The sequence below is a fragment of the Malania oleifera genome, chromosome 9 (genome assembly GCF_029873635.1).
Source record: "Malania oleifera isolate guangnan ecotype guangnan chromosome 9, ASM2987363v1, whole genome shotgun sequence".
NCBI classification, from domain to species: Eukaryota; Viridiplantae; Streptophyta; class Magnoliopsida; order Santalales; family Ximeniaceae; genus Malania; species Malania oleifera.
The window spans coordinates 91516031-91540473 of NC_080425.1; the positions used below are offsets into that span (position 1 = coordinate 91516031).

The following is a 24443-nucleotide window of genomic DNA, read 5'->3' on the forward strand; positions in this document are numbered from 1 at the left end:
TGAGCTTTGCCTAACCTCCCTTTCCAACTTTTCCTAGACTCCAATCAACCAAGCTAACCCATTTGACTGCAAGAAGGGATATCCGCATTTTAAGTCTCATGTTCTTAGACTCGGAAGGTCTCGGATCCTCCTCCTATATCGAATCTAATACCATGTTTAATCTTACCCTTTTCAACGCCTGCTAGAATCTTGAAGATCTTGGAACCCGCTCCTGATGCACTTATGTAGCCACTGGACTAAGGGTAAACCCAACGAAATTTGAGCTATGCTGGCAATGCCACATCATGCAAGTAAACTCCTAGAGACTTTGATAAAAGTCACTTATTATGTAGGGCACCCTATGTTCAAGGATTTGGGAAGGAAAACCATTACAAAAAGATGGGAGACAAAAATATCTCTGAAGGTTTTTTCTCTCTTGTTTGAAATTTTCCATCAATGGAGAGTTAGGTGTGTGGAGGATTGACATTACAAATTGTAGAAGCAACCCCTCAAAATGTGAAGTTTCACTTAATTACAGCATTTCACTTTAATACGAAGGTTTATTTTAATAAATTAAGTTTAACTCAGAAGTGAAACAAAAACAGAAGTAAATCCAAAGTGGAGCTGCGAGGGGAGGGGAGAGACAAACCAATTGGTAGGGAATTATAAGGAAGTATGCAGAAGCTTATCAATAAGATTTCACTGTCGTGTACCGCATAGTGCATGACCATGATAAAGGTACACACAACAACAATTTATAAAGCAGAGACAGTTCCAGAGAATGGCTGCATCAGTATTCATAGGATACTTCTTGTATACATGCAAGACACTTCCCAAACGTATCAAATACTTTAATGATGTATCTTTATGTGTCCATGATTTTGATGTATCTTTTTCCTTTTTTTGCGATGATAAAATTTGTGGATATTGAAAATACATCAATGGTATATTTAAGAGCTTAGATTTAAAGCCTGGATTTTGATTTGTGCGGATTTTAACAAAACTCGATACAATTTTGTACATCATTCTGTTTAATTCATAGAAGTTCAGTATTGCACAGGAATTCAAAGTTTGAGAGAAATGGTATCCGGAGGAATCTCTTCCACCCTCTATACATAAAACCAAAATCGACTCCAAGGTCTTCGAGCTGCAAGTGTAAAGTGTAAGTGATAGGAGTTTTGTTCAGCTGTAAGCGAGGAATATGGATGGCACCACAGGATTAAGTTTTCACTGTTGGCGGCAAAGTGAATTCATGAGTATTAGTCCTCTGTTTTCTTTCTTTTGGAGTAATTTCATCAAAGAAGGAAATTTGGGAAGATTTGTTATCATGTAATAGTTCAATCTACTCGTGTAGGTAGATTCATATTTCTTTACATGATTTTAAATTAAATGGAAAGTGCTTTCCTATATTTGTTCTAAGGGGATTTGAATGATAGAGTTGGAGTTTATTTCATGATACTCTGAGATATATAGTGGATTTGAACGAAAGCACACACAAGTATAAAACTGGTGCAGCCAATGACAAATAAGAAGGGTTGACAATGGTGTGATTTCATGAAAAGAGAAGAAAAGGGTAGAAGACACCACAAATACTTTTTAACATTGTCGGTTTTGTGAGCAGAAAAGGCTAAGTGCAATCAGGGAATCCAGGGCATCCTGTGATTCAACCATTGAAGAAGAATATGATGATACATGGCCACAGGTCAGAGTGATTTCAGTTCTGCAGTTATTGGTGTCAACAAGTAACAGGTCCAAAAAGGGCGTTGGGCCTTTGAATAGTGGGCTGAAGATTGGTGGGCCTATGACTACGGATAACAAATCATAAGCCTGTGATAGTGAGGGGCTTGTTTTAAAAGTAGGAACAGATTTGGGTCGGTGAAATGTCATGGTCCATTCATTGATGGTGACATGCAGCTAAGGCAGGTGGGAGGCTCTATTGTTCCAGGCCTCAATTATAAAAAGGTACAAGTGTGTAATGGGGGATCCCAGGTAAAGGCAGACGAGAGATCTTTTAAAAGCCAGATCAAAGAAAAAGGATTACAGGATGAAGGGATTTCATGTTCGGCCAACACAGACGTTGTACAAGTGGAAGAGAGGAAAGATTGTTCAGTTGCTTCTTCAAAGACGGCAGGTAGCTCTCTAGGGGCTTCTATCCAAAATCAGATGAATAGATCATTAGAAGTGGATGCTGAGAATCTTTCAAGGCTGATAAACTAGATAACTATGCTGATCTGGATACTAAATCTAAATCACAATTTGAAGACTTTTGGGATTGTGATGTGGAGTTTCCCAGGAATCTTCCTTCAATGAATAATGTTGGCAACAATATGGGAGTTGGCAACTGTGAGAGCTTGATTATGGATCAGTATAATCAGAACAATTTTGACCAGATGTGTATACAAGATAATGTGGGCTATAATTGTGGGAATAAGCTTGGTGTGGGAAAAGGTCGGATGGGGATGGATCTGCTAGTATACACTCATTCAGCAGCAATGCACAAGGCTGCTGATTGGGATTTAGGGAGTAGCTTTTGCCTTGTTCACAATCCAAAGGACTTCATGGTGTAGCAGGTGAGATGGAGTGCGAAGTTGTCTTAGCCTCCATTTGGGAGCACTTAAAAACAAGTGCTTATAGAACTTATCGCTTAAAGTAAGTACTTTTACAAAAAAAAAGTGGCACTTGCTTGTACTACAACAAACACTTTTTGAAAAAAGTGTTTTTCCAAAATCACTTTTTTGAAAAGAATTTAAGTGAACTTTGAGAAGCAATTTAAGATAGCTTTTTGGCCACTTATAAGTGGCACTATTCATAGGCAGAGTCAATTTTAAGATAGCTTTTTGGCCACTTATAAGTGGCACTATTCATAGGCAGAGTCAATTTTATAAATATAAGAAAATTTTGTGGCTATTTTATAATTTAAAAAATATATTAGAAGATAATCATATACTATTTTATTATACATTATAATATATTAATTATTAATGAAACATAATTCAAGTGTGGAATAAAGAAGAAGAACCATCTGTTAATTTAAATTAATATAAAAAATTTAAAATACTAATTTAATTAATAGTATTATTTTAATATAAATTAATATGATAATTATATGTTACAAATATAAATTAAGAATAAGATAATTGTTAATCAAAAAATAATATTACATTATTTTTACTTAATATAAATATTTAAATATTAATCAAAAATAATAGTTAACATATTTATTAATTAAATTTTTAATTAAAAACTAACCATATATTATTTTATTAGGAATTATGATGTATTAATTATTACTAAAATATAATTAAATTATGGAATGAATAAAAAGAACCATCTATAATTTAAATTAACGTTAAATAAACTAAAATTTTTAATTGAGTTATTAATACTATTTTAAATATAAATTAATGTGATAATCATCTCTTATAAATATATATTAATAACAAGATTAGTGTTAAGGTAAGGCTGCGTACTATAGATCCATTGTGGTCAGCCCCTTCCCTGGACCCCGCATACACGGGAGTTTTGTGCATCGGGCTGCCCCTTTTTAGAATATATTTAAAAATAGCTATATATTATTTTACCATGCATTATGACATATTAGTTATTATAATTTATTTCTGGATTGAATATGAACTATTTATTAATTTAAATTAACATTAAATAAATTAAAATTTTTAATTTAATTAGTAATGTTATTTTTATCATAATTTAATATGATAGTAATATGTTGTAAATATACATTAATAACAAGATTATCGCTAAATAAAAATAATAATCTTATGTTATTTTTTTTATACAAAAATATTTAAAATTTAGTTATAAATAATTAAAATAATTATTAATGAAATTTTTAATTAAAAAATATTAATATTTGTAATGTATAATGTGTAAAAAAATAATCATATAGTATCCTATAATAAAAGTCATTATCCAAATATCACTTATTTTAAACACAATCAAACACCACTTATAACTTTCAGCACTTAGTTCAGCACCTATTATCAGCACTTTAAATTCAGCATTTTTTTTTTTCTGAAAAGCACATTTGCACAAGTGGTTTCAAAAGACCCGTACTCCTTCAGGCAAAACAGATATGGGCGATCAGTCTGATAATGGGAGTGATTTGGAAAGTTAATTTGCCTGCAATGGTGGCCTGTCATTGGATGAATTTTTTAAAAATATGGGTAGTTTTCAGATTCTTTGGATTTAGTTGGAAATATTCCCCATGTTCGGCAGGTTTGCTAAAAGGTGTAGGAGGTAAATCCTATTTTTGAGGATCGTGGCGAGGATGCAGAGCAAAATGTGATTGAACAGGCAAGGTATGTAATTTTGCCTACCCCTGTTCCCTTTAGATGGGAGATCAATGAAATGACATCGAAGCTCAACAATTGTTGGAAAAATGGGCTTATGCTTGTGATTCAGAAAGGCAAAATTTCATTGGAGGGTGGTAAGATAAGGTGGAAAAATGTCAGCACTAGCTAATTTTGAAGTGTTCTATTGACTAGGATGGAAATGGGCTAAAGATGGGGCTTTCTTATTTAGTTTTGTGTTAAAATTTTTCAGTTTACCTTTCTAGTCTATATTTTGCTCTTATTTTATCTTCTTCAGACTTCTGATCCTAGCCCTGTTCCCTTTAGATGGGAGATCAATGAAATGACATCGAAGCTCAACAATTGTTGGAAAAATGGGCTTATGCTTGTGATTCAGGAAGGCAAAATTTCATTGGAGGGTGGTAAGATAAAGGTGGAAAAATGTCAGCACTAGCTAATTTTGTAGTGTTCTATTGACTAGGATGGAAATGGGCTAAAGATGGGGCTTTCTTATTTAGTTTTGGGTTAAAATTTTTCAGTTTACCTTTCTAGTCTATATTTTGTTCTTATTTTTTCTTCTTCAGACTTCTGATCCCACTGTAGCTTGTAATTCTTTTTCTCCACTACTAATATTTCTCTTGATCTCAAACAAAATGCATAGAATTCCAAATACATGACTCAAAACTCCTAGCTCTCAAACCTAGCATAAATAAATATTTTCTAAGTTCTTGGAAAGTGCAAATATTTGCATGGAATTTTTACTTTAATAACAACTAAAAAAAAAAAGGAATCACCACAGGACATGAGAAAAGAAATATAACATTTTTAAACCCTTGCCCTTCTACTTGTTTCATATTCTATTTTTAAGCCTTTTGATGCTTGTTATTTATGTTTTGGAATAGAAGACATAGAATATTCATGTGTGTGTCCAAAAGTATATGTTGAATTGCTAACGCATCTCTACTTATCATAAGTTAAAGATTTCAAATTGATGCATGTAAGTATTGTTGGGCTTTTGTGGAGCCTAGTTGCATTCAATTTGGATGATAACCCAACTTTTCTGTAATGAGAGATTTCTATCCTAAGGCTTAGTCCATGGAAAATTTTTTGGACCCGTTTTGTAACCCATTCAGAATCCTATGCGCAGCATATAAAATGATTGTTTTTGGGTGATTAGGGTAAGTGGTCACACTTCGCGAGAGAGCGATAGAGAGAGAGCATTGTACCGCTGCACTCTCTATATTTTTCTTCCTGATAATAGTGAAATCCCTACAACTCAATGGACGTAGGCAAAATTGCCTAACCACGTAAATACTGTCTTGTGCGTGTGATTGATTTTTCTTTGGCATGTATTCTTTCTCTACTTTGTTTCTTACAGGTTTCGGGAATTTGTTGTTAATTCCCAACAACTGGTATCAGAGCCTAGGGTTAAGTTCTAGTGGGAGCAATGGCAAAGGAAGCAGGAAAGGTGTCTGAAATAGAAAAGTTTGATGGCACAGACTTTGGATTCTGGAGGATGCAGATCAAGGTTTATCTCTATGGGAAGAAGTTACATCTGCCGCTTCTAGGAGCAAAGCCTACTACTATGAAGGACGAGGAATTGACTCTCCTTGACAGACAAGTACTGGGAGTTATAAGATTAACTCTATCTAGGTCTGTTGCACACAACGTTGTGAAGGAGAAGACTATAGCAGATCTGATGAAAGCTTTGTCTGGTATGTATGAAAAACCGTCAACAATAACAAGGTACATCTAATGAAGAAATTGTTTAATTTGAAGATAGCAGAGAATGCAGCAATAGCACAACATCTGAATGAGTTTAATGCTATCACAAATCAATTATCATCTGTAGAAATTGATTTTGATGATGAGATTCGTGCACTGATCATTTTTGGCTTCGTTGCCAAACAATTGGGAGGCAATGAGGATGGCAGTAAGCAACTCTACTAGAAAAGAAAAACTGAAGTATAATGATGTACAGAATTTAATTCTAGCTAAGGAGATTCGCAAAAGAGATGCGGGTGAAACCTCAGGATCTAGTTCTGCCCTAAACCTTGAGACAAGAGGCAGAGGTAATGACCGAAATTCAAATCGGGGTAAATCAAAATCCAGAAATTATAAAAGAAACAGAAGTAAATCTAGATTTGGCAAAAAGGGACAATGCTGGAACTATGGGAAAACGGGTCACTTTAGGAGACAATGCAAAAGTCTTAAGAAGAAAAATGAGGATGATTTTGCTAATGCTGTAAAAAAAGAGGTACAGGATGCATTACTTCTTACAGTAGACAGTCCACTTGATTATTGGGTTTTGGACTCAGGAGCTTCGTTTCATACCATTTCACACCATGAAATCATATAGAACTATGTAGCAGGAGATTTTGGTATGGTGTATTTGGCTGACGGTACAGCCTTGGATGTTGTGGGTATGGGAAACGTCCGAATGTCATTGCCCAAATGGGTCTGTTTGGTTACTGGAGAAGGTACGACATATTACGCCATATTCCTGACCTGAGAAGGAATTTGATTTCTGTCGGACAGCTTGATGATGAAGGGCATGCAATGTTGTTTGCTAGTGGCACTTGGAAGGTTACAAAGGGAGCCAAAGTATTGGCTTGGGGAAAGAAATCTGGTACCCTGTACATGACCTCAAGTCCAAGAGACACAATTGTAGTTGCTGAAGCAAGTACTGATACAAGCTTATGGCACCGCAGACTTGGTCGCATGAGTGAGAAAGGGATGAAGATGCTGCTGTCAAAAGGAAAACTACCAGAATTGAAGTCCATTGATTTTGACTTGTGTGAAAGTTGCATCTTAGGAAAGCAAAAAAGGGTGAGTTTCTTGAAAAGTGGCAGGACACCGAAGGCTGAAAAATTGGAGTTAGTGCACACAGATTTGTGGGGGCCTTCTCCCATTGCATCCCTTGGAGGTTCAAGGTCCTACGTTACTTTCATTGATGACCCAACCAGAAAGGTATGGGTTTATTTTCTGAAAAATAAATATGATGTATTTAAAATTTTTAAAAAGTGGAAGGCTATGGTTGAGACAGAGACAGGTTTGAAAGTAAAGTGTTTGAGGTCGGACAATAGAGGAGAGTACATAGATGGAGGGTTCAGAGAGTATTGTGCTGCACATGGAATTAGAATGGAAAAGACCATTCCTAGGACACCACAGCAAAATGGTGTGGCTGAGCGCATGAACAGAACTCTCAATGAGCATGCTAGGAGTATGAGGTTGCATGCTGGCATGGTTCGAAATCGCGGTCGCGGGTAACGTCGCGAAACGGTCGCGGGTGTCGCGGGTCGCGGGAGACGCGGGTGTTACGTAACGGGAAGCGGGCGTAACGGTCGTGAATTTTTTTCACGCATGCACAACCATGCCAAAATTAAAAAATAAGCATGAAATCCATTAATACATGATTTTTAATGAATTTTGAAGGCTTTTTTTCAACCTACAAATGCTTTTTAATAGGCATTATGATTTTTATATTAATTTTAGTGCGCTGTTTACAAAAAAAAACATATTTTTTTTATAGTTTACATTACTTTAATGAGTAAAAAGATGTAGAAATGTAAGAATCAATTAATTAAAGTCATAAAGTTACTAAAAATGAATCAATACTCAATAGACTTAATACTCAATATACACATTACACATACATGAATTTAAAAAGTGATTAATATCAAATATCAATAAATAGTTGAAAATACATGAATACAATATTACAAATTTGTAACATAACACATGTCACCACTAAAAAGAATGACGTGGAGGGTCTTCATAATTTGCATCTGTATCTTGGGATTGGGATGGGAAATTATCTCCCCATCCTTGTGGAAATACATAGTTGAATAAATTTAAGTTTACGTCATTTTGTTGTTGCTCTTGAAAATGTACTGGTGATGAAAATTCTCCTGAATAATGTCTATAAGTTGGGGCAGGGGCTGGCTCTGGGTAGTGTGTAGAAGAAGACTCACTAGATCCTGAGATTCCTGATCCACTGGGATAAAAATGTGAGTCACGAGATGCATAATGTGGATATGCTGGATGAGATCCATATGATTGTGATGATGAACCATCTAAACCAAAGTCGCCAAAACTACGAACCACACCATATGAATCTTCAGTAGAATCGTTAGGGTCACCACGAGCACTCCTTCTCCTGGGTTGTGAAGATTGGTTCCTTGGAGGAATACCCAAGTCATAATTTTCAGGTATGTCATGTAGTCCATAAGGATCAGAAGGATATATATCCCTTCAAAATGATGTCCCTGTATCATATCCATAATTATATTCTACACCGCCGCCTCCACCACCACCACTGCCACCCCCCCCAACCCCAGCTCCAGCACCACTATTACCATCATCATCACTTGGTGGGCTCAAACCAAGATTGTCATCACTTTGTGTACGTTCAGGGCTTGAACTTGAATCATCATGCGCGTTTATTGGTGGTTGATCACCTCCTTCTGTAGTACCACCAACCTCTTCATTTAACCAATTTGAATTGTCCTGACCGTCGAGTAGTGGTGTCTCTCTCTCCTCTAACCATTGACTTAAAGGATCATCTTCTTCGAAAATGTAGTCCAAATTGATAGGATTGAAACCCTCTTCAATTTCTCGTTGGCTTCTTCTCATTGTACGTCTTAACTTTAACCTCATGTTGTAATGTACGAAAACAAGTTTTTGTAGTCTCATGTACTTTAATCTATTTCTTGTTTTCGTATGGATGAGGCTAAAGGTGCTCCAATTACGCTCACAGTTCGAAGCTGATGTGGTCTGGCTAAGAACTCTAATTGCTATTCTTTGGAGTTCAGGAGCACACAAGCCATAATGAATCCACCATTCAGCTGCATTAATAATTAAAAAGAGTTTTATATTAGTATAGCGTATTTCAAAAGTCAAATTTGAACACAAAGAGAGAAAATAGAGTAATTTTCCATTATTTAGCTATATAGTCATATTTACCAGGATTTGTTTGTTTCACTGCCCTTTGAGCCAATGGGGTTCCAAAAGTCTCTTGCCTATCTCGATATAGCAACAACTAAAAAGGATGATTGTGAAATAAAATTAATTAATTAGATGTATTAATAATTATTCTTAAAAGTATTACAGAATACTAGAACAATTCATTATTCAATTTAATGGAACCAATACTTACTTGATTAATAGCCCGAATTTGAGTATCTATATCGGGTACCAACTTGGTTATCACTTTTTTAACTCCATCCATGACTTCTCTAGCAACTTCAGGAGAGGGTGGGGCACCATAAAGAAATTGTGGGTTCAAAAAATACCCTACAATTAAATTTAGAAACATATTAATCAATAGTTTTCTAATGCAACTATGCATAATTTAAAAGTTAAAATAATAAGAAATTGTATTTGATTTACACTTACCAGCAGCGTGCAAATCTTGGTGCAACTGAAAACTCCACCGGTTGTCAATAATTTTCCAATAATCTTTGTAAAACCGGCAATCTTTTTGAATGGCCAACTTCGCCCTATCAATTGCCTCGTATATGAAGCCCATGGTTGGTTTTTCATCACCATCAACCAATTTAAGAACTTTCACCAAGGGTTCTTGCACTTTAATTATATCAGAGGCCTTTTGCCAAAACTCTTTGCCTAAGATAATTTTCTTCGAATCATATGCTGGGCCTGATTTTGCCATTCCAAATCTTGAGTTTTTCCAAGCATCAGATGTAAACATTTCCCTTAGTGCTTGTTTATGCCTGACAATAGTCTCCAAAGCAATGAAATTTGTGGCAAATCGAGTGATGGCAGGGCGAAGTAACTCTCTATTATTTGTGAATTTCTTCATGAAATTCACTGTCCATGTGTGGTTGTAAATAAATGAGGTTATTGTTCTTGCATCTTCTAAGACCTTCTTCACGTTACTTTTCTTACCAATATCTTCAAGAATAAGGTCTATGCAATGAGCTGCACATGCTGTCCAATAGAGATTGGGCCTCTTCTGCATCAATAATTTTCCTCCTGCCTTCATTGCAGCTTCATTATCAGTCACTACTTGAACAACATTCTCCTCTCCAATTTCTTCAACCACCTCATCCATTAATCTGAAATGAAATTATAGATTCAATAATTACTACTATTTAATTAAAAACATGCAAGTCCATAATACTATTTGCATATACAATTAAAATTAGAAAATTACCTGAAATAATATTCAGCTGTTCTGCTTGGCACATCAGAGGCATCAACTGATTTGTGAAACACGGTACCTCTATCGCAATAAACTAAAAAGTTTATAATGTGTTTTCTAGTTGGTCCTGACCAACCATCACACATAAGTGTTACACCTCTTTCCTTCCAAATTCCAGCAAAAGAAGCTATATAATTTTTCATTTCTTGATACTCTTGCTCCAAATAAATTTCAGATATCTCATAGGGTGATGGACCCTTCACCCCCTTTCCAACCTCTGCAGCAATATCAAGCATAGGTTGCATAAATGGAGAGTCAGCTACATTCGCTGGAATCCGATTATAAATTAGGAATTTTCCAACCGCTTTTCCTAATTTACTTCTTAAACCTTTCAGTAACTTTGTGTTGAGTTTTGGTTGTTTCGCACTCTTGCTTCTTTCTAAAATAGGATCCATTGCCTTTAGTCTAGCTTCAGGGGCATCAGGATTGATCCATTGTCGTCCACTACCTCCAGCTTCTCGACCACTATAAGATCGAGCTCCTGCTCTATTGAAACCACTGGTAGCACCACTGCCAGAGCCACCTCCCTCTTCATAAATATTACCTCTTCCAGTTGTTCTTGCTCGAAATCTTTGTCTTTCTTCCCATTGTTGTTGTGATCGCATGCTTTCTTGTCGAGCAAATCTCATACTTTCTTCTTCTAAGTCTTCTTCATCGCTCAAATTCTCAAAATCTCCTCTAATTTGGGCTTCTGCTTCTTCTTGCCTTTTTTGTTTATCTCTTTTCTTCTCAGCATACTGTTGTAGATGTTTCATCATTTGTTCTCTTACTTGTGTGGTCACATTTGAGCATCCAGCTACTTGACCCTTTTTATGTGCCAAGTGTTGTTTCAAGCGTGTAATGCCCCCTTTGATTATCTTCCCACATAACTTACACATAATAACATGTCTATTACCGTCTACCGCAGTACCAAAATGCCATCCAATATCCTCACTAGGTAAGTTTTCATTTCCTCTATCACGTGACATATTGATAGACTTAATTTGATGATCTCTACACAAAATATAAAGAAAATACAAAGTTACAACCTTTCTACAATGACAGGAATAATATAATTAGTAATTTAGTAAATATTAAATAATAAGTACTAAATAGTCCTAATTTTAAATACTTATTACGTAAAAATAAAGTATAATATTTGATTAAAAATAATAAGTAATGTTTATTATTTTTATATTTAAATAAACAAAATTATAAAATATTAGATATTTTATTACAAAAAAAAATATATTTCTTTATCTTTAAAAGATATTTTTATTATTTTTCATAGCTTGATTTTATTTTCATTTATAACTATAAGAAATTAACAGGTGAAAAAGATTTTTGCTCTACTTTCATATACATCATAGCATCACAAATAGAGATCCATACATTACAAATTGACTATTTAATTTTTTAAGCATTTTCTCAGTATATGGATTAAAATTAAATTTTTCTATAAATTCCAGTAGTAATTAGTAAAAATCAGATTTATTAATGTATTAACTATTAGGTTAATTTTTTTATTATTAAGTTATCAAATTTTACTTTATTTGATAACTAAAAACAAAAAATAGATGTAAACATTTATTTTACCTAATTTTAAATTTAAGGTCAAAATGATGTATTAAAACTTAAAAAATATTAATAAACAGGGTCACCCTACTCAAGAAATGGCAAGTAGATACACATGTAACATAAAATGGGTGACAGATGTTATTTAATTTTTTTTTATTTTATAATATGAACATTATTCAATATTTTTTCAATAGATGGGAGTGAATATGATATCTTCTTTATCAAAATAACCACTTTGTCCAGCTGACATAAATAGCATGTTAGCCAATTGGTGCCATGAATTAATTTTATTTCTATAAGTTTGGCAAATCCTAAGACTAAATATTATAATAATTGTGCAGAGTATTCCTTAGAATTTGGCAAATCCTAAGACTAAATATTATAATAATTCTGCAGAGTATTCCTTAGAATTCTTTAAGAATGGTGAAAAATATAGCTCAATTAAGCCTAGATAATATAAAATGCCATCACATGGATGTCTTGTGTACATACATTATTTTAATGCTTTGTTTAGATGGTGAATGCAGTAGTAGTGGATTATTGATATTCAAATATTATTATAAAAAAGGCTTCAATTATTATTGGTAAATATTAATTATTTACTAACCTTAAAAAATATTAATTATATACTATTAATAATTGCTTGCTATGTCATGGAATTAATTTTCATAATTATCTTTCAAAAAATATAATACAATTAAAATATTTATAAATTAAGAAAATTTTATTTTACATAATTATTAATGATTTCTAATTTTTTACTCTATTAAATTACTTTTTTTTTTTTAATTCAATTTAACAAACCTATTTTACAACAAAATATAATTTAAAAAAAAAACAGAATGAAAAGTGCTGTGGGAACAACAAAATATAATTTAAAAAAAAAAAAAACATAATGAAAAGTGCTGTGGGAACAACAAAATATAATTAAAAAAAAAAACAGAATGAAAAGTGCTGTGAACAACAAAATATAATTTAAAAAAAAAAAAACATAATGAAAAGTGCTGTGGGTGTTGAGTGTTAAGAGTTAGAGTGTCTCATACGCTGGGCCTGGTAGTCGACTCAGAGCGAGAGAGGGGAGGGATTCGAGGGAACTCGAAGGAGCTCGAAGGAGCGAAGGCTGCGAACTGCGAAGCACAAAGCAGAGATGACGCCAAGCTCCGAGCCTCCGAAGCTTAAAACGAGAGGCTGGCTGGTGGCGACTGCGACGACTGGCGGAGGAAGGTGCCGACTGCGACGACTGGCGGAGCTGCTGCAGACCTTTCGCCGTCGCTGGTGACTCGCCAAGTTGCTGGAACTGCAAGATGAGTAGATCTGCTCGGTAGCCTCGGTGTGCTCACTCTCAGGCTTCGAAGCCTTCTTATTGCTTCCGCCAGGCGCCAACAAATTTTCAAGGTCAGTTTGTAACTTTCCATTTTACCCTTTGAATGGCAGATGAGTGTGGGGACTGGGGAGGGGGAAAGCAGCGCTGCTGCCTGCTGCCTGCAGCAGAAATCCTTCAGCGAATCTGCGACTGTCGGCCATGTAACGGTCCGTAACGGACGTTACGAAGTGTAACGTTGGAGAATCGGCCGTTACGTACCGTTACGCCTCCGTAACGGCTGTTACGGCCGTGAATTTTTTCCGAACCGCATTATCGGCCCGTATCGGTTTCGGGGCTTCCGATTTCCGTTACGTATCGGCCGTTACGCTACGTAACGGCCGTTATTTAAAACCATGCATGCTGGACTACCAAAAGCTTTATGGGCTGATGCTGTTAGTACTGCTGCAGCTTATCTGATAAACTAAGGGCCTTCAGTTCCCATGAAGTTCAAACTTCCTGAAGAGGTTTGGAGCGATAAAGAGGTAAAGTTTTCTCACTTAAAAGTTTTTGGTTGTGTTTCTTATGTTCATATTGATTCTAATACTCATAGTAAACTTGATGCAAAGTCCAAAATATGTTATTTCATTGGCTATGGTGATGAGAAATTTCGCTATCGGTTTTGGGATGAACAAAACAGGAAAATCATCAGAAGTAAAAATGTGATATTTAATGAACAGGTAATGTACAAGAACAGGTCAACAGTAGTGTCAGATGTTACAGAGATAGATCAGAAGAAATCTGAGTTTGTTAACTTAGATCACAGGTAAATCAGAATACACCTATAGCTGTGGTCCATAGATCTTCCAGGACCATTAGACCTCCACAGCGTTATTCACCTGCTCTAAATTACCTCCTGCTAACTGATGGTGATGAGCCAGAGTGTTATAATGAAGCCTTGCAGGATGAAAGTTCAAGCAAGTGGGAGTTAGCCATGAAGGATGAGATGGATTCCTTGTTGGGGAATCAGACATGGGAACTGATTGAATTGCCAGTAGGGAAGAAGGCTTTGCACAACAAGTGGGTATACAGAATAAAGAACGAACATGATGGTAGCAAGCACTACAAAGCCAGATTAATTGTCAAAGGGTTCCAGCAAAAGGAGGGCATTGACTTCACAGAAATATTTTCTCCAATTGTGAAGATGTCAACAATTAGACTGGTACTGCGAATGGTGGCTGCAGAAAATCTACATCTTGAGCAGTTGGATGTGAAAACAGCATTCCTTCTTGGTGACTTGGAGGAAGACATCTACATGATTTAGCCAGAAGGGTTCATTGTCCAAGGACAAGAGAATTTAGTTAGCAAACTGAGAAAGAGCTTGTGTGGTACAGTTAGCAATGAACGATTTGGAAGCTACAAAGCAAATCCTTGGAATGAGATTCATTAGAGACAAGGCTAATGGTACATTGAAGCTTTCACAATCAAAGTATGTGAAGAAAATTCTCAATAGGTTCAACATGAATGAAGCTAAACCAGTGAGCACACCCTTGGATAGTCATTTCAAACTAAGCAAGGAACAGTCACCGAAGACAGAAGAAGAAAGGGACCATATGTGCAAGGTGCCCTATGCCTCAGCTATTGGCAACTCGATGTATGCTATGGTGTGTACAAGGCTAGACATTGCACATGCAGTGGCAGTTGTGAGCAGATTCATGAGTAGGCCAGGAAAGCAGCATTGAGAGGCAGTTAAGTGGATTCTGAGATATTTGAGGGGTTCATCAGATATATGTCTTTGCTTCACAAGTGCAAGTTTGAAACTGTAAGGTTATGTAGACGCTGATTTTGCTGGTGATAATGATATTAGAAAGAGTACTACTGGGTTTGTATTTACTCCAGGTGGTACAGCTATATCTTGGGCTTCAAATCTGCAAAAGATTGTTACTTTGTCTACTACAGAAGCTGAGTATGTTGCAACAACTGCAGCTGGAAAGGAAATGATTTGGCTACATGGTTTCTTAGACAAATTGGGTAAGAAGCAAAAGATGGGCATTCTACACAGTGACAGTCAAAGTTCATTTTTTCTTACCAAAAATTCGGCTTTTCATTCAAGTCGAAACATATACAGACAAAATATCACTTTATCCGTTACCTTGTTGAAGATAAGCTGATAATACTTGAGAAGATCTATGGATCTAAGAACCCAGCAAACATGTTGACTAAGGGTGTCACTATTGAGAAGTTGAAGCTGTGTGCAGCTTCAATTGGTCTTCTAGCTTGAGGATAGGAGGATGAGTTGCAGGGATGAGGGATTGTTCATTTGGAAGATTGCAGTTGATATTGGTCATTGAACTAGTCTCCAAGTGGAAGATTTGTTGGGCTTTTAAGGAGCCTAGTTGCGTTCAATCTGGATGATGACCCGACTTTTCTTTAATGAGAGATTTCTATCCTAAGGCTAAGTCCATGGAAACTTTTTTGGGCCCGTTTTGTAGCCCATTTGGAACCCTGTGCGCAGCATATAAAATGATAGTTTTTGGGTGATTAGGGTAAGTGGTCACACTTCGCGAGAGAGAGCATTGTACAGCCGCACTATCTGTATTTTTCTTCCTGATAATAGTGAAATCTCTGCAACTCCGTGGACGTAGACAAAATTGTCGAACCACATAAATATTGTCTTGTGCGTGTGATTGATTTTTCTTTGGTGTGTATTCTTTCTCTATTTTGTTTCTCACAGGTTTCGGGAATTTGTTGTTAATTCCCAACAAGTATCCCTATGTCAGTATATATCAATACCCCGTACACATATCTGTGTTTCATAGACCATAAACCACAGTAGGGATCTAGGGGTGATAGAAGATAAACATGAAACTCCTATTGAATGCTCAAGCAGTGAACAAAATTTAATACAGCGTAGAAGTTAAAAAAAACTTAACAATGTAATGTAAAACACATTAAAAAAAAAATGCAATGATGGTCGTATTCAAGCAAAGCCAACAATTCCTAAACATGAAAACTCCTTTTGAATGCTTAAATCAGTAATATGACCAAAAAAAAAAAAACAATAAGCTCCGTTCGAATCAAAATACAATTGCATCACAGAGAGAGAATCAGCCTTTGTTCAGTCATAGGAAATAAAACGACAAGAATTTCTTAGGGTCAAGAAAATAGTGGAATTAAATCTATTTTATCCCTCAGAACATAAAATAAGCCAGATCAACTAGTTGAATATAAAAAATGCAACCAGAAAACCATGAAGATGGCAAGGAATTAAGAACAAAGCCTAAAAGCCACAAAAGGTACGAACAAAATCAGATCACATAACAAGGGAGCCTTTTTATACAAAGATAAAGACAACATACTCAATCATGAAATCAAGTGCTGTGTCCTTAAGACTAACTTTCTTCAACTGGTTCTTCACCAAATATGCTGCCTTTTCTCGGCAATACAGTCTCCCACAGTCGCAGCCATTTAAGTACAAAATGACACGACGATCAATAAGGTCATTCTTGAAACTAACTTTGGAAAGCAGAATCTCCTGGAAAAAAGAAAATTTATTCAATAAATGTATGCACAGTAGCTGTGAAAGAGTTCAAAATGAAAATAACCAAATTTGGGAGTATGGAAAAAGGAATGTGTCACCAATTTAATATCCAAAAATTCATACCTTCATCAGTTCCCATGAGGAATTACTACTAGGAGAAGAATCAAGAACGGCCTTATATGCCGGATTAGACATGGCTGTTGCAGCTAAAACACCAACAGGTTCACCAGCTGGAAACAAACTTGGGGACTGTACTCCAACATTTACCCCATACTCAAACTGTATGATGGAATTGCTGCAAACGTTTCTCACAGTTCCATCATAACAAATAACAACATCTCTGAGTATGGCCATTAAATTTTTGAATAACGTCCCAGGTTCAGACAGTCCTCTTGATGAGCGGACAAGCACTTCCCTGCTAGAAATTGAATGAACCATTTCCTCGTAGGGGTCTAACCCATGAAAAAAACAACTTTTAACCAATCCATATTCTCCAGAGGGGTACTCAACTCTATCAAAAGGGCATTTAGACTTAAAAAGAGAAGCCATGTCCTCCACCAAGGTCCTAGAATAAAATTTCCCCTTATCTGAAAGTTGCAAGCCCAGGAAACCTATTTGCTGAACTACTTTATTTATTGACGAATCACTCTTGGAATCAATTAATATACCAAGTGCAGATGACGTAAGAATGAAATTGGCAATTGGAACTTTCATCTGTCGTATGTGATTCTCTAACTGCAACTCTAACAACTCATTATATGTAGATCTTAAGTGATACAGCAATGGTGATATATCCTGAATATCCTGTAGAATATTTCTCTTAACAATCCTTGGAGCACAAAAATCATATAAACCAACCGTAAAGCCTTCAGAGAACAGATGTTCCATGAGCAGTGGTTGTAATGAATTGAAGATATTCAGAACCTCTTTGGGACCTTTGTCAAATAAAGCAGCACTAACAATTTCATTGATCAAAGATTGGAGTTCATCCCTATTTAGATCAAGTTTCAGCAATTTACTCTTGCAAATCAAGTGTTTCTCCCCAGAGCAGTCAAAAAGGCCAGGTAATACAGTCTGTAACATCTGCAGGGCAGTCCATAAGGGGCCAGAATTGTGGGCCTTCAGCAAAGCAGGCGGAGGTAATTCTGTGGAAACAAACATGCCCAACTGCTGGGCAACTGCTTTGTTCAAGAAATATGTTTTAAACATACTCTTGAGAGAAAGCAATGAATCAGTCGTGATCTGCAAGTTGAGACTGCCACTATGAGAACTAAGCAACTGTTTATCCACTGAAAATAGCTCCACAACCTCTGCTTTAGCAGCAAGAGACTGGGGATAAAATAAATGAACACAATCCCCATCAAAATCAGCACCTAGAGGCCCACATATAAGAGGATTTATCTTGACTGTATGATCATCATGAACATACACAGAAAAAGCCTGCAGGGAGTGTTTGTGAGTTGTTGGTGGCCTATTAATGAAAACAATGTCGCCATCCATAATCCGCCGATGAACAACTTGACCAGGTCTTAGAAAAGTATGCCCCTTTGAACCTTCTTTCAGAGAGTATGTGGATAAACCATCTTTATAGGTTAGACATAATTTATCATCCACCAGCTTTTGAAGATAATTCATGTTTTGCACACTAACCTTCTCCTCAAATGTAATTCTTTGAGCAATTTCAAATGGAATACCAATTTCATTGACCCCTTTATATGCATCACCAGTAATCACACTGCGAGAAGAGAATCCCGATCCCTTTCTGATGAACAAGGTTCTCATTTTTTCCAGCCATGCTTTTGTAGAAGAATTATTAGGCTCCTTGCTAATCCCAAATCGTGCATCCACATCACGAGATGTCTTGCGCAAGGAAATAATACAAATGTTAAATCTTATATACTGCATATAGCACTAAAATAAAACCGCATGGATACAAATATATATAGATATATACATATATATACATATATATATATATATATATATATATATGCGAGGGGCAGCAACTCAGGAGGCAATAAAAAAAACAAAAACAAAAACAACAACAACAAGCCTTAGGTCACACTAGGTAGGGTCGGCTACATGAATCCTACATTTTAAATACCCAAACCATCTAAGTTGCCCCTCCCTAATATTGTTCTCAATTGGTGTTATGCCTAAATTATTGCATATATGCTCATTTTTACTTTATCTTTTAATGTTAAACCACTCATCTACCTTAACATTCGCATCTCAGCAACTTTTATTTTTTGTACTAGTTTCTTAGTTGCCCAACATTCTAAACCATAAAGCATAGCTGGCCTTATAGCCGTCTTATAAGCTTTCATATAGGTTATCTAACATTACACAACATGGATGCAACATATCGAACAGGAAAGAAAGCTAGAAACCAGAGTATTAGGGGTAAAAACATCTCTAGAGTGGACCAAGTTAGATGGAAAATTTTAAGAGGAACTTGTTTGCTTAGTTCAAGAAAAAAAAGCAACCAAAAATGAATGTATGTATTGCTGAATAGGAAAGGACTAATGCTTTTTCAACTGATCCGGCCTCTAACCTTTCTTTGAGCCACTAACACGCCAATAAAAAGATTTTTTTTAAAAAAAATGCCATCCTCCACAGAAATAAAAGACCTAAACTTGACGATGCAACACACATTCTTCACATGGGGAACACAATAGACAAAGGCTGGTTGGCTCCAACCCAAGCCTGACATTTGTCTTCGACCAGAAATAAAAGACCTAAACTTGCCGATGCAACACACATTCTTCACATGGGGAACACAATAGACAAAGGCTGGTTGGCTCCAACCCAAGCCTAACATTTGTCTTCGACCATGAATATTGAAAGTATAACCAAAAATGTAAAATTAAATTATACCTTAGCAGTACCCCTAACTTTAAGATATTGTGAAACTAATGACTGCAGATCATTAGCCTCGATTTCATGAGACTCAAAATTTGGTGTCCCAGACCTTGAACACTTGATAATCTCGACTTGCTTCAGAACCTTCTTAAGCAAAGTTAGAGAAAGATCCTGAAAAGCACAATCAAATTAAAGCATATCCCAAAATATAAGCAGTAAAAACTACATACTGGCAAGAGAGAGAGAGAGAGAGAGAGAAACAACAATTCAGACAAGATAAATAGATGGGTGAAAGCTTACTGAAGACATGACACTAATTCCATCAGAAACATCAGGAATTGATAAGCAATTGGGGGGGACAGGTAAATATTGCAGTATATATCCATCTTGAGGGAAGTATCCTTTCGCAACAAGTTTTTTTCTGGTATCCACAGGTATCTTCTTCAGAATTTCCATCACCTGATAATTGCAAATATTACATACATACATACATACATACATATATATATATATATATAATATATATATATATATAACACAAAACAACAAAAAGAAAGAAAGAACAAATATATCAAAGAGACATGGAGAAACTAACTGCAGAAACTACATGAAAGCATTCCCTGAAATATGCACATATTTTAAGAACATCTTTTCTGTTCTAAATAAGAAAAAAATGAAATAATAGTTATCAAGCACAGAGCATATATCAAATCATCAGGGCAAGGCTGCTGAATGATTAACACTTTAAACATCAACTCATACTGTCAACCACTAGGACAGAAAAAATGTTCTTGAACTAATATTTTGGTTAGTAATTAAATTAACTATATAATCATTAAATCAACTAGAAGGTCACTGTTACATAATCATCTCAGAAAACCACGCTAGTTTTCAAGCCAAAACAGTCAAAAACGCCATGCCCACAGCACTGCTTGTGGAAATACAGACTCAAATCATATGTCAGAAATCATTATGCCTATCAATATATGATAATACAGTCAATTGAAATGACTAGCATGCAAAGCATTACCCACTCAACCCCTCCCTCCCTTGCCCTCCAAAAAAAGATGGCACAAGCATGTAAAACAAAAAAGAAGAAAGAACGGCTGTAAATGGGAGCATAGACACAATCACAGGGCAAAGATAAGATCAGTAAAGCTCAAAAAAAACAGCAACTTGCCCACATATGCAAACAAAAAAGCTATACAGAAAGCTAATAATAATAATAATAACAATAATAATAACAACAACAACCAAAATCAACCAGTGCAAGACACAAATATAAATTTATAACAATAAAAGCTAACTATGTGTCCCACCAAGAAAGATCAAATAAAAGTGCAAGGTCTAAGTAGGGAAAAAAACCTCAGAAGGGAGCAAAGGACGACAAAATGTGTCGCCATAACGAAAACCATATCTCTCCAAAAAATTCCAGAAACCCTCTCTTATTCTTGACCTAGAAGGCAGTTTCAACTCCAAGTAGCATGCCCCATCTGTAGTTTTAACCTCCTTAATTGAAACTTGTGAAAGATCCTGCAGAAAGAAGAGGAAAAAGTATGGGCCACATCATCAAAAATACACAAGGGAAAAAATGTGGAGCGCACATTAACTAAAACACAAGCATATTTTATTTATTTATTGTAGTCCAAAACTCAGCAATAGAAACACAAACAATGGAACCAAACATACAGCATATTAAAGTAAACTAGAGAGTTTAAGTCCATACAAGAAAAAGCATACTGAAGAATGAACAATAAACAAATTTAATCTCTGAAGTTTTCGTTGGAAAGGAATGCACTTATTATTAGTGGATGCACTGACTTTACTGCTACTTTGGGATGGAATTGGGCTATGGTGTTCTTTGGGCATTCTCTTCCAGATGTTCTAAGGGGATTTATCTTTCTGACTTCCAAAGAGACTGAATGAAATTTTATGTTTTTAGTCTCTTATTTTTGTTTTACTTTTTGTTTTCTATTTCCTATTCAACCAGGCAATGATACAAGCAATATCTATACACAGTTTGGGACATGCCCATGCACACTTACTGACACTCAAACCAATAAGTTACAGAGTAATTTATAAAAGAATATTAAATCCAAAAAATGTGCGAGTTAAACTGAGGAGTGTCACATTTATCTCCAAATCTGGCAAATGAAAACATTGCTTAGAGCATAGAGAAAGGATATGAGAAGGTAATACATACATACTTTGTGGCTAATAAACATATACCTCATATAAACACAGGAAAGGGCACCCCCAGGCCACAAGGTTCCCACTTTGTGAGGATAGGGGGAGGGTCAGCAGAATGTACGCAATCTTACCCCTACTATTATGCAAAGAGGTTATTTCCTCAGACTCAAATCCATGCCCAACCAACCAGCCACAAAGGAGCAACTTTACCGTTGATCCAAGGCCGGCCCTCACCTCATATAAATGCAAGGTAAAGAAAAACTTCAGTGAACATTATTTCACAAGAGCAAGCGGCACTGCATTGGTTGTCATGTTATATACTTATATCCCAGAATTACTACCAAAACCGCTCTAAGGGATATAATCAATCCCTCTTACAGGAAGAAGATGACCATATCGTTTTATAGGAAGAAGATTGTGTCATCTGCATCATGTATGCAAGATACAGGAATACATTCAAAACACACACTAATGCACTTAATTAGACCTACCACCACCATTGTCTACCCCATCTACCACTCATCACACACAAGACAGCATAATAGAAAAGGAGACAGGAATCCCTTCCTTGACACCCAAGACATGATGACCTTCCCTCACTTTTGGGCACCTTATCTACAAAAATCTGCTTCCTTTACCACCATAGGGATCAAATATGATGGCATAGATCACTAGATGAGATAGCTACCATTGAAGTGTGGAAGTTCCACCATCACTTACAGCTTACACAATAAGCCATAAGTGATTGTGGAATCGCCAGGCAAGCCCCTGGTCAAGGACAAAAAGGTATCATTAATCATTGCTGGCCAAAATATCAAATGCAGCAAGGTTTGTTCTTGGTTGTACAGCACAGGTAGGGAGACAAATCTCATTCTTCCCCAAGGTACTTTAAAACTTTTATTTGAAAAAAAATAAATTATATTTAGTTTTGTCAATTCACATTAAATTGGAACTTTTAAGAAGTATCTAAGCATTTTCAGTGGACTTCTTTTAAGGGCAAACGAGATAACTATCACAAATTAAAATCAATGAATCTTTCATAAAGATTTATGAACACTTCCTCTGTTCCTCCCATTCTCTTTTTTCTTCTTTACACTCAATGAGCACAAAGAAATTGCTTCAATCCCTCAACCTTTCATCTTCTCAATCATCTCCTCCTACTCACTTCGTACTTGCAATCGTTGAAGAATTCAGAAGAAAACATTTTCTATATTTCTTCCATGCAAGAGCAGGTAATTTTGGGACCAACCAAAGTTATGTTCTGACGAAGTGCCAAGATTCAGCAAGATTATCAAAGCGTCAGAATTGTGATGCACAAATTTGGTAACATTTAAGTTACTTAGAAGTTAAAATTGCCTGCTAAAATGTGTTGGGAACCATCATTGCCTTCGTAGGAAGCAATAGAAGCAATAATGATAATTGTTCCATGGCCCACTGGCTCGTCTTCTGACTCCCTCCAGGGGAGGTTCTGGGGTCTTTGTGGTGCTAGGTCGTGTGCACATTTACCTCTGAAAAAAAAATGTGATAAGACTGCAAAAGTCATGCCCATTAGCATGCATCAAAATCTGAAAATAGAATAAATAAAGAATTCCAACACACATGCACATTGATTAAAAAGTTGTAAAAATTGAGGGCAACAAGCTACATGAGTTCTACTCCCACAACAAATTAGTACAGAGATTCTTACCTCACAGCAAGAAGCTGAAGCATTCAACACCCTACCACTGACTCCACTGCTCTTGATCAAGAACTGGAAAAGGAATAAAACAAAAATAAAATATAAAAAAAACAAAAGATGGAATAATGTAACATAATACCATATCATATGCAGAGAAGATATTCAAAATAAATAATTAAATAGAACACCAAAGAGCCGCAATATGCTATACTGGAATTAGAACTAATAATTTTTTATATGAAATACTTCAGAAATATACATCTGCGGTCACAAATGTAATACCCTATTCTTCTTTATCTTCAAGCACTTCAAGCATAATATGCTTAACATCCGCCTCAGCTCACTAACATGACACGGGTGATATATTGGTATTGGCAATTCGATATATCCAAAATGGCCTGAATCAAGCAAAATGAACAAATTTTAGTGATGTTTATCAAGCATACATAAATAATGATCACTGTTTCTTATATATTTATGACCTTGGAAAAAAAAAAATCTAAACCTATTTTTGCAAAACAAACAAAAATACGCACCATCACATTTCCCTGGTTCAGCAGTACCACAAGATTCACATTTACCAGATTCCAGTGGCAGACCAAGGAATGGATTAGTAAGCTGACTAGCATGGCTAATCGGGAAGTCGCTGTTGGATGCAATACGCTGTATAAAATGAATAAATTAGCTTGATGGACTTAGTTGTTTATAAACAAATTGGGAAATTCAAAAAGGTGCACTTGCGGTTTCAAAATCCTTTTGACTCAGAACTTATTTTTTCTTCAAACTTAAAAAGTCAAGTTGGA

General features: G+C 35.8%; 2 protein-coding genes across 4 annotated transcripts in view; both read right to left on the reverse strand.

The window, feature by feature from the left end:
- LOC131164229 (DNA-directed RNA polymerase V subunit 1) overlaps positions 1-24443 on the reverse strand; it is a 77321-nt gene that overhangs the window by 33134 nt on the left and 19744 nt on the right. For all 3 annotated transcript variants that reach the window (XM_058121261.1, XM_058121259.1, XM_058121260.1), the window contains 8 exons: positions 24177-24303; positions 23923-24038; positions 23650-23712; positions 21138-21305; positions 20073-20231; positions 19788-19943; positions 17034-18770; positions 16729-16904 (listed from right to left, as the gene is read on the reverse strand). In XM_058121261.1, coding sequence (XP_057977244.1) covers positions 16729-16904; positions 17034-18770; positions 19788-19943; positions 20073-20231; positions 21138-21305; positions 23650-23712; positions 23923-24038; positions 24177-24303 — 2702 coding nt within the window. The remainder of the gene's footprint in view (positions 1-16728; positions 16905-17033; positions 18771-19787; positions 19944-20072; positions 20232-21137; positions 21306-23649; positions 23713-23922; positions 24039-24176; positions 24304-24443) is intronic.
- On the reverse strand, positions 9306-10490 carry LOC131164230 (uncharacterized). The gene is made up of 2 exons (XM_058121262.1): positions 9448-10490; positions 9306-9330 (listed from the first exon to the last, which is right to left on the reverse strand). Exon 1 carries the CDS (start codon positions 10360-10362, stop codon positions 9643-9645), a length of 720 nt encoding a protein of 239 aa, XP_057977245.1. The 5' UTR covers positions 10363-10490; the 3' UTR covers positions 9306-9330; positions 9448-9642.

Excerpts from the sequence above, each read along its gene's own strand:
- LOC131164230 (XM_058121262.1), bottom strand. The coding sequence starts at position 10,362 with ATGGATGAGGTGGTTGAAGAAATTGGAGAGGAGAATGTTGTTCAAGTA.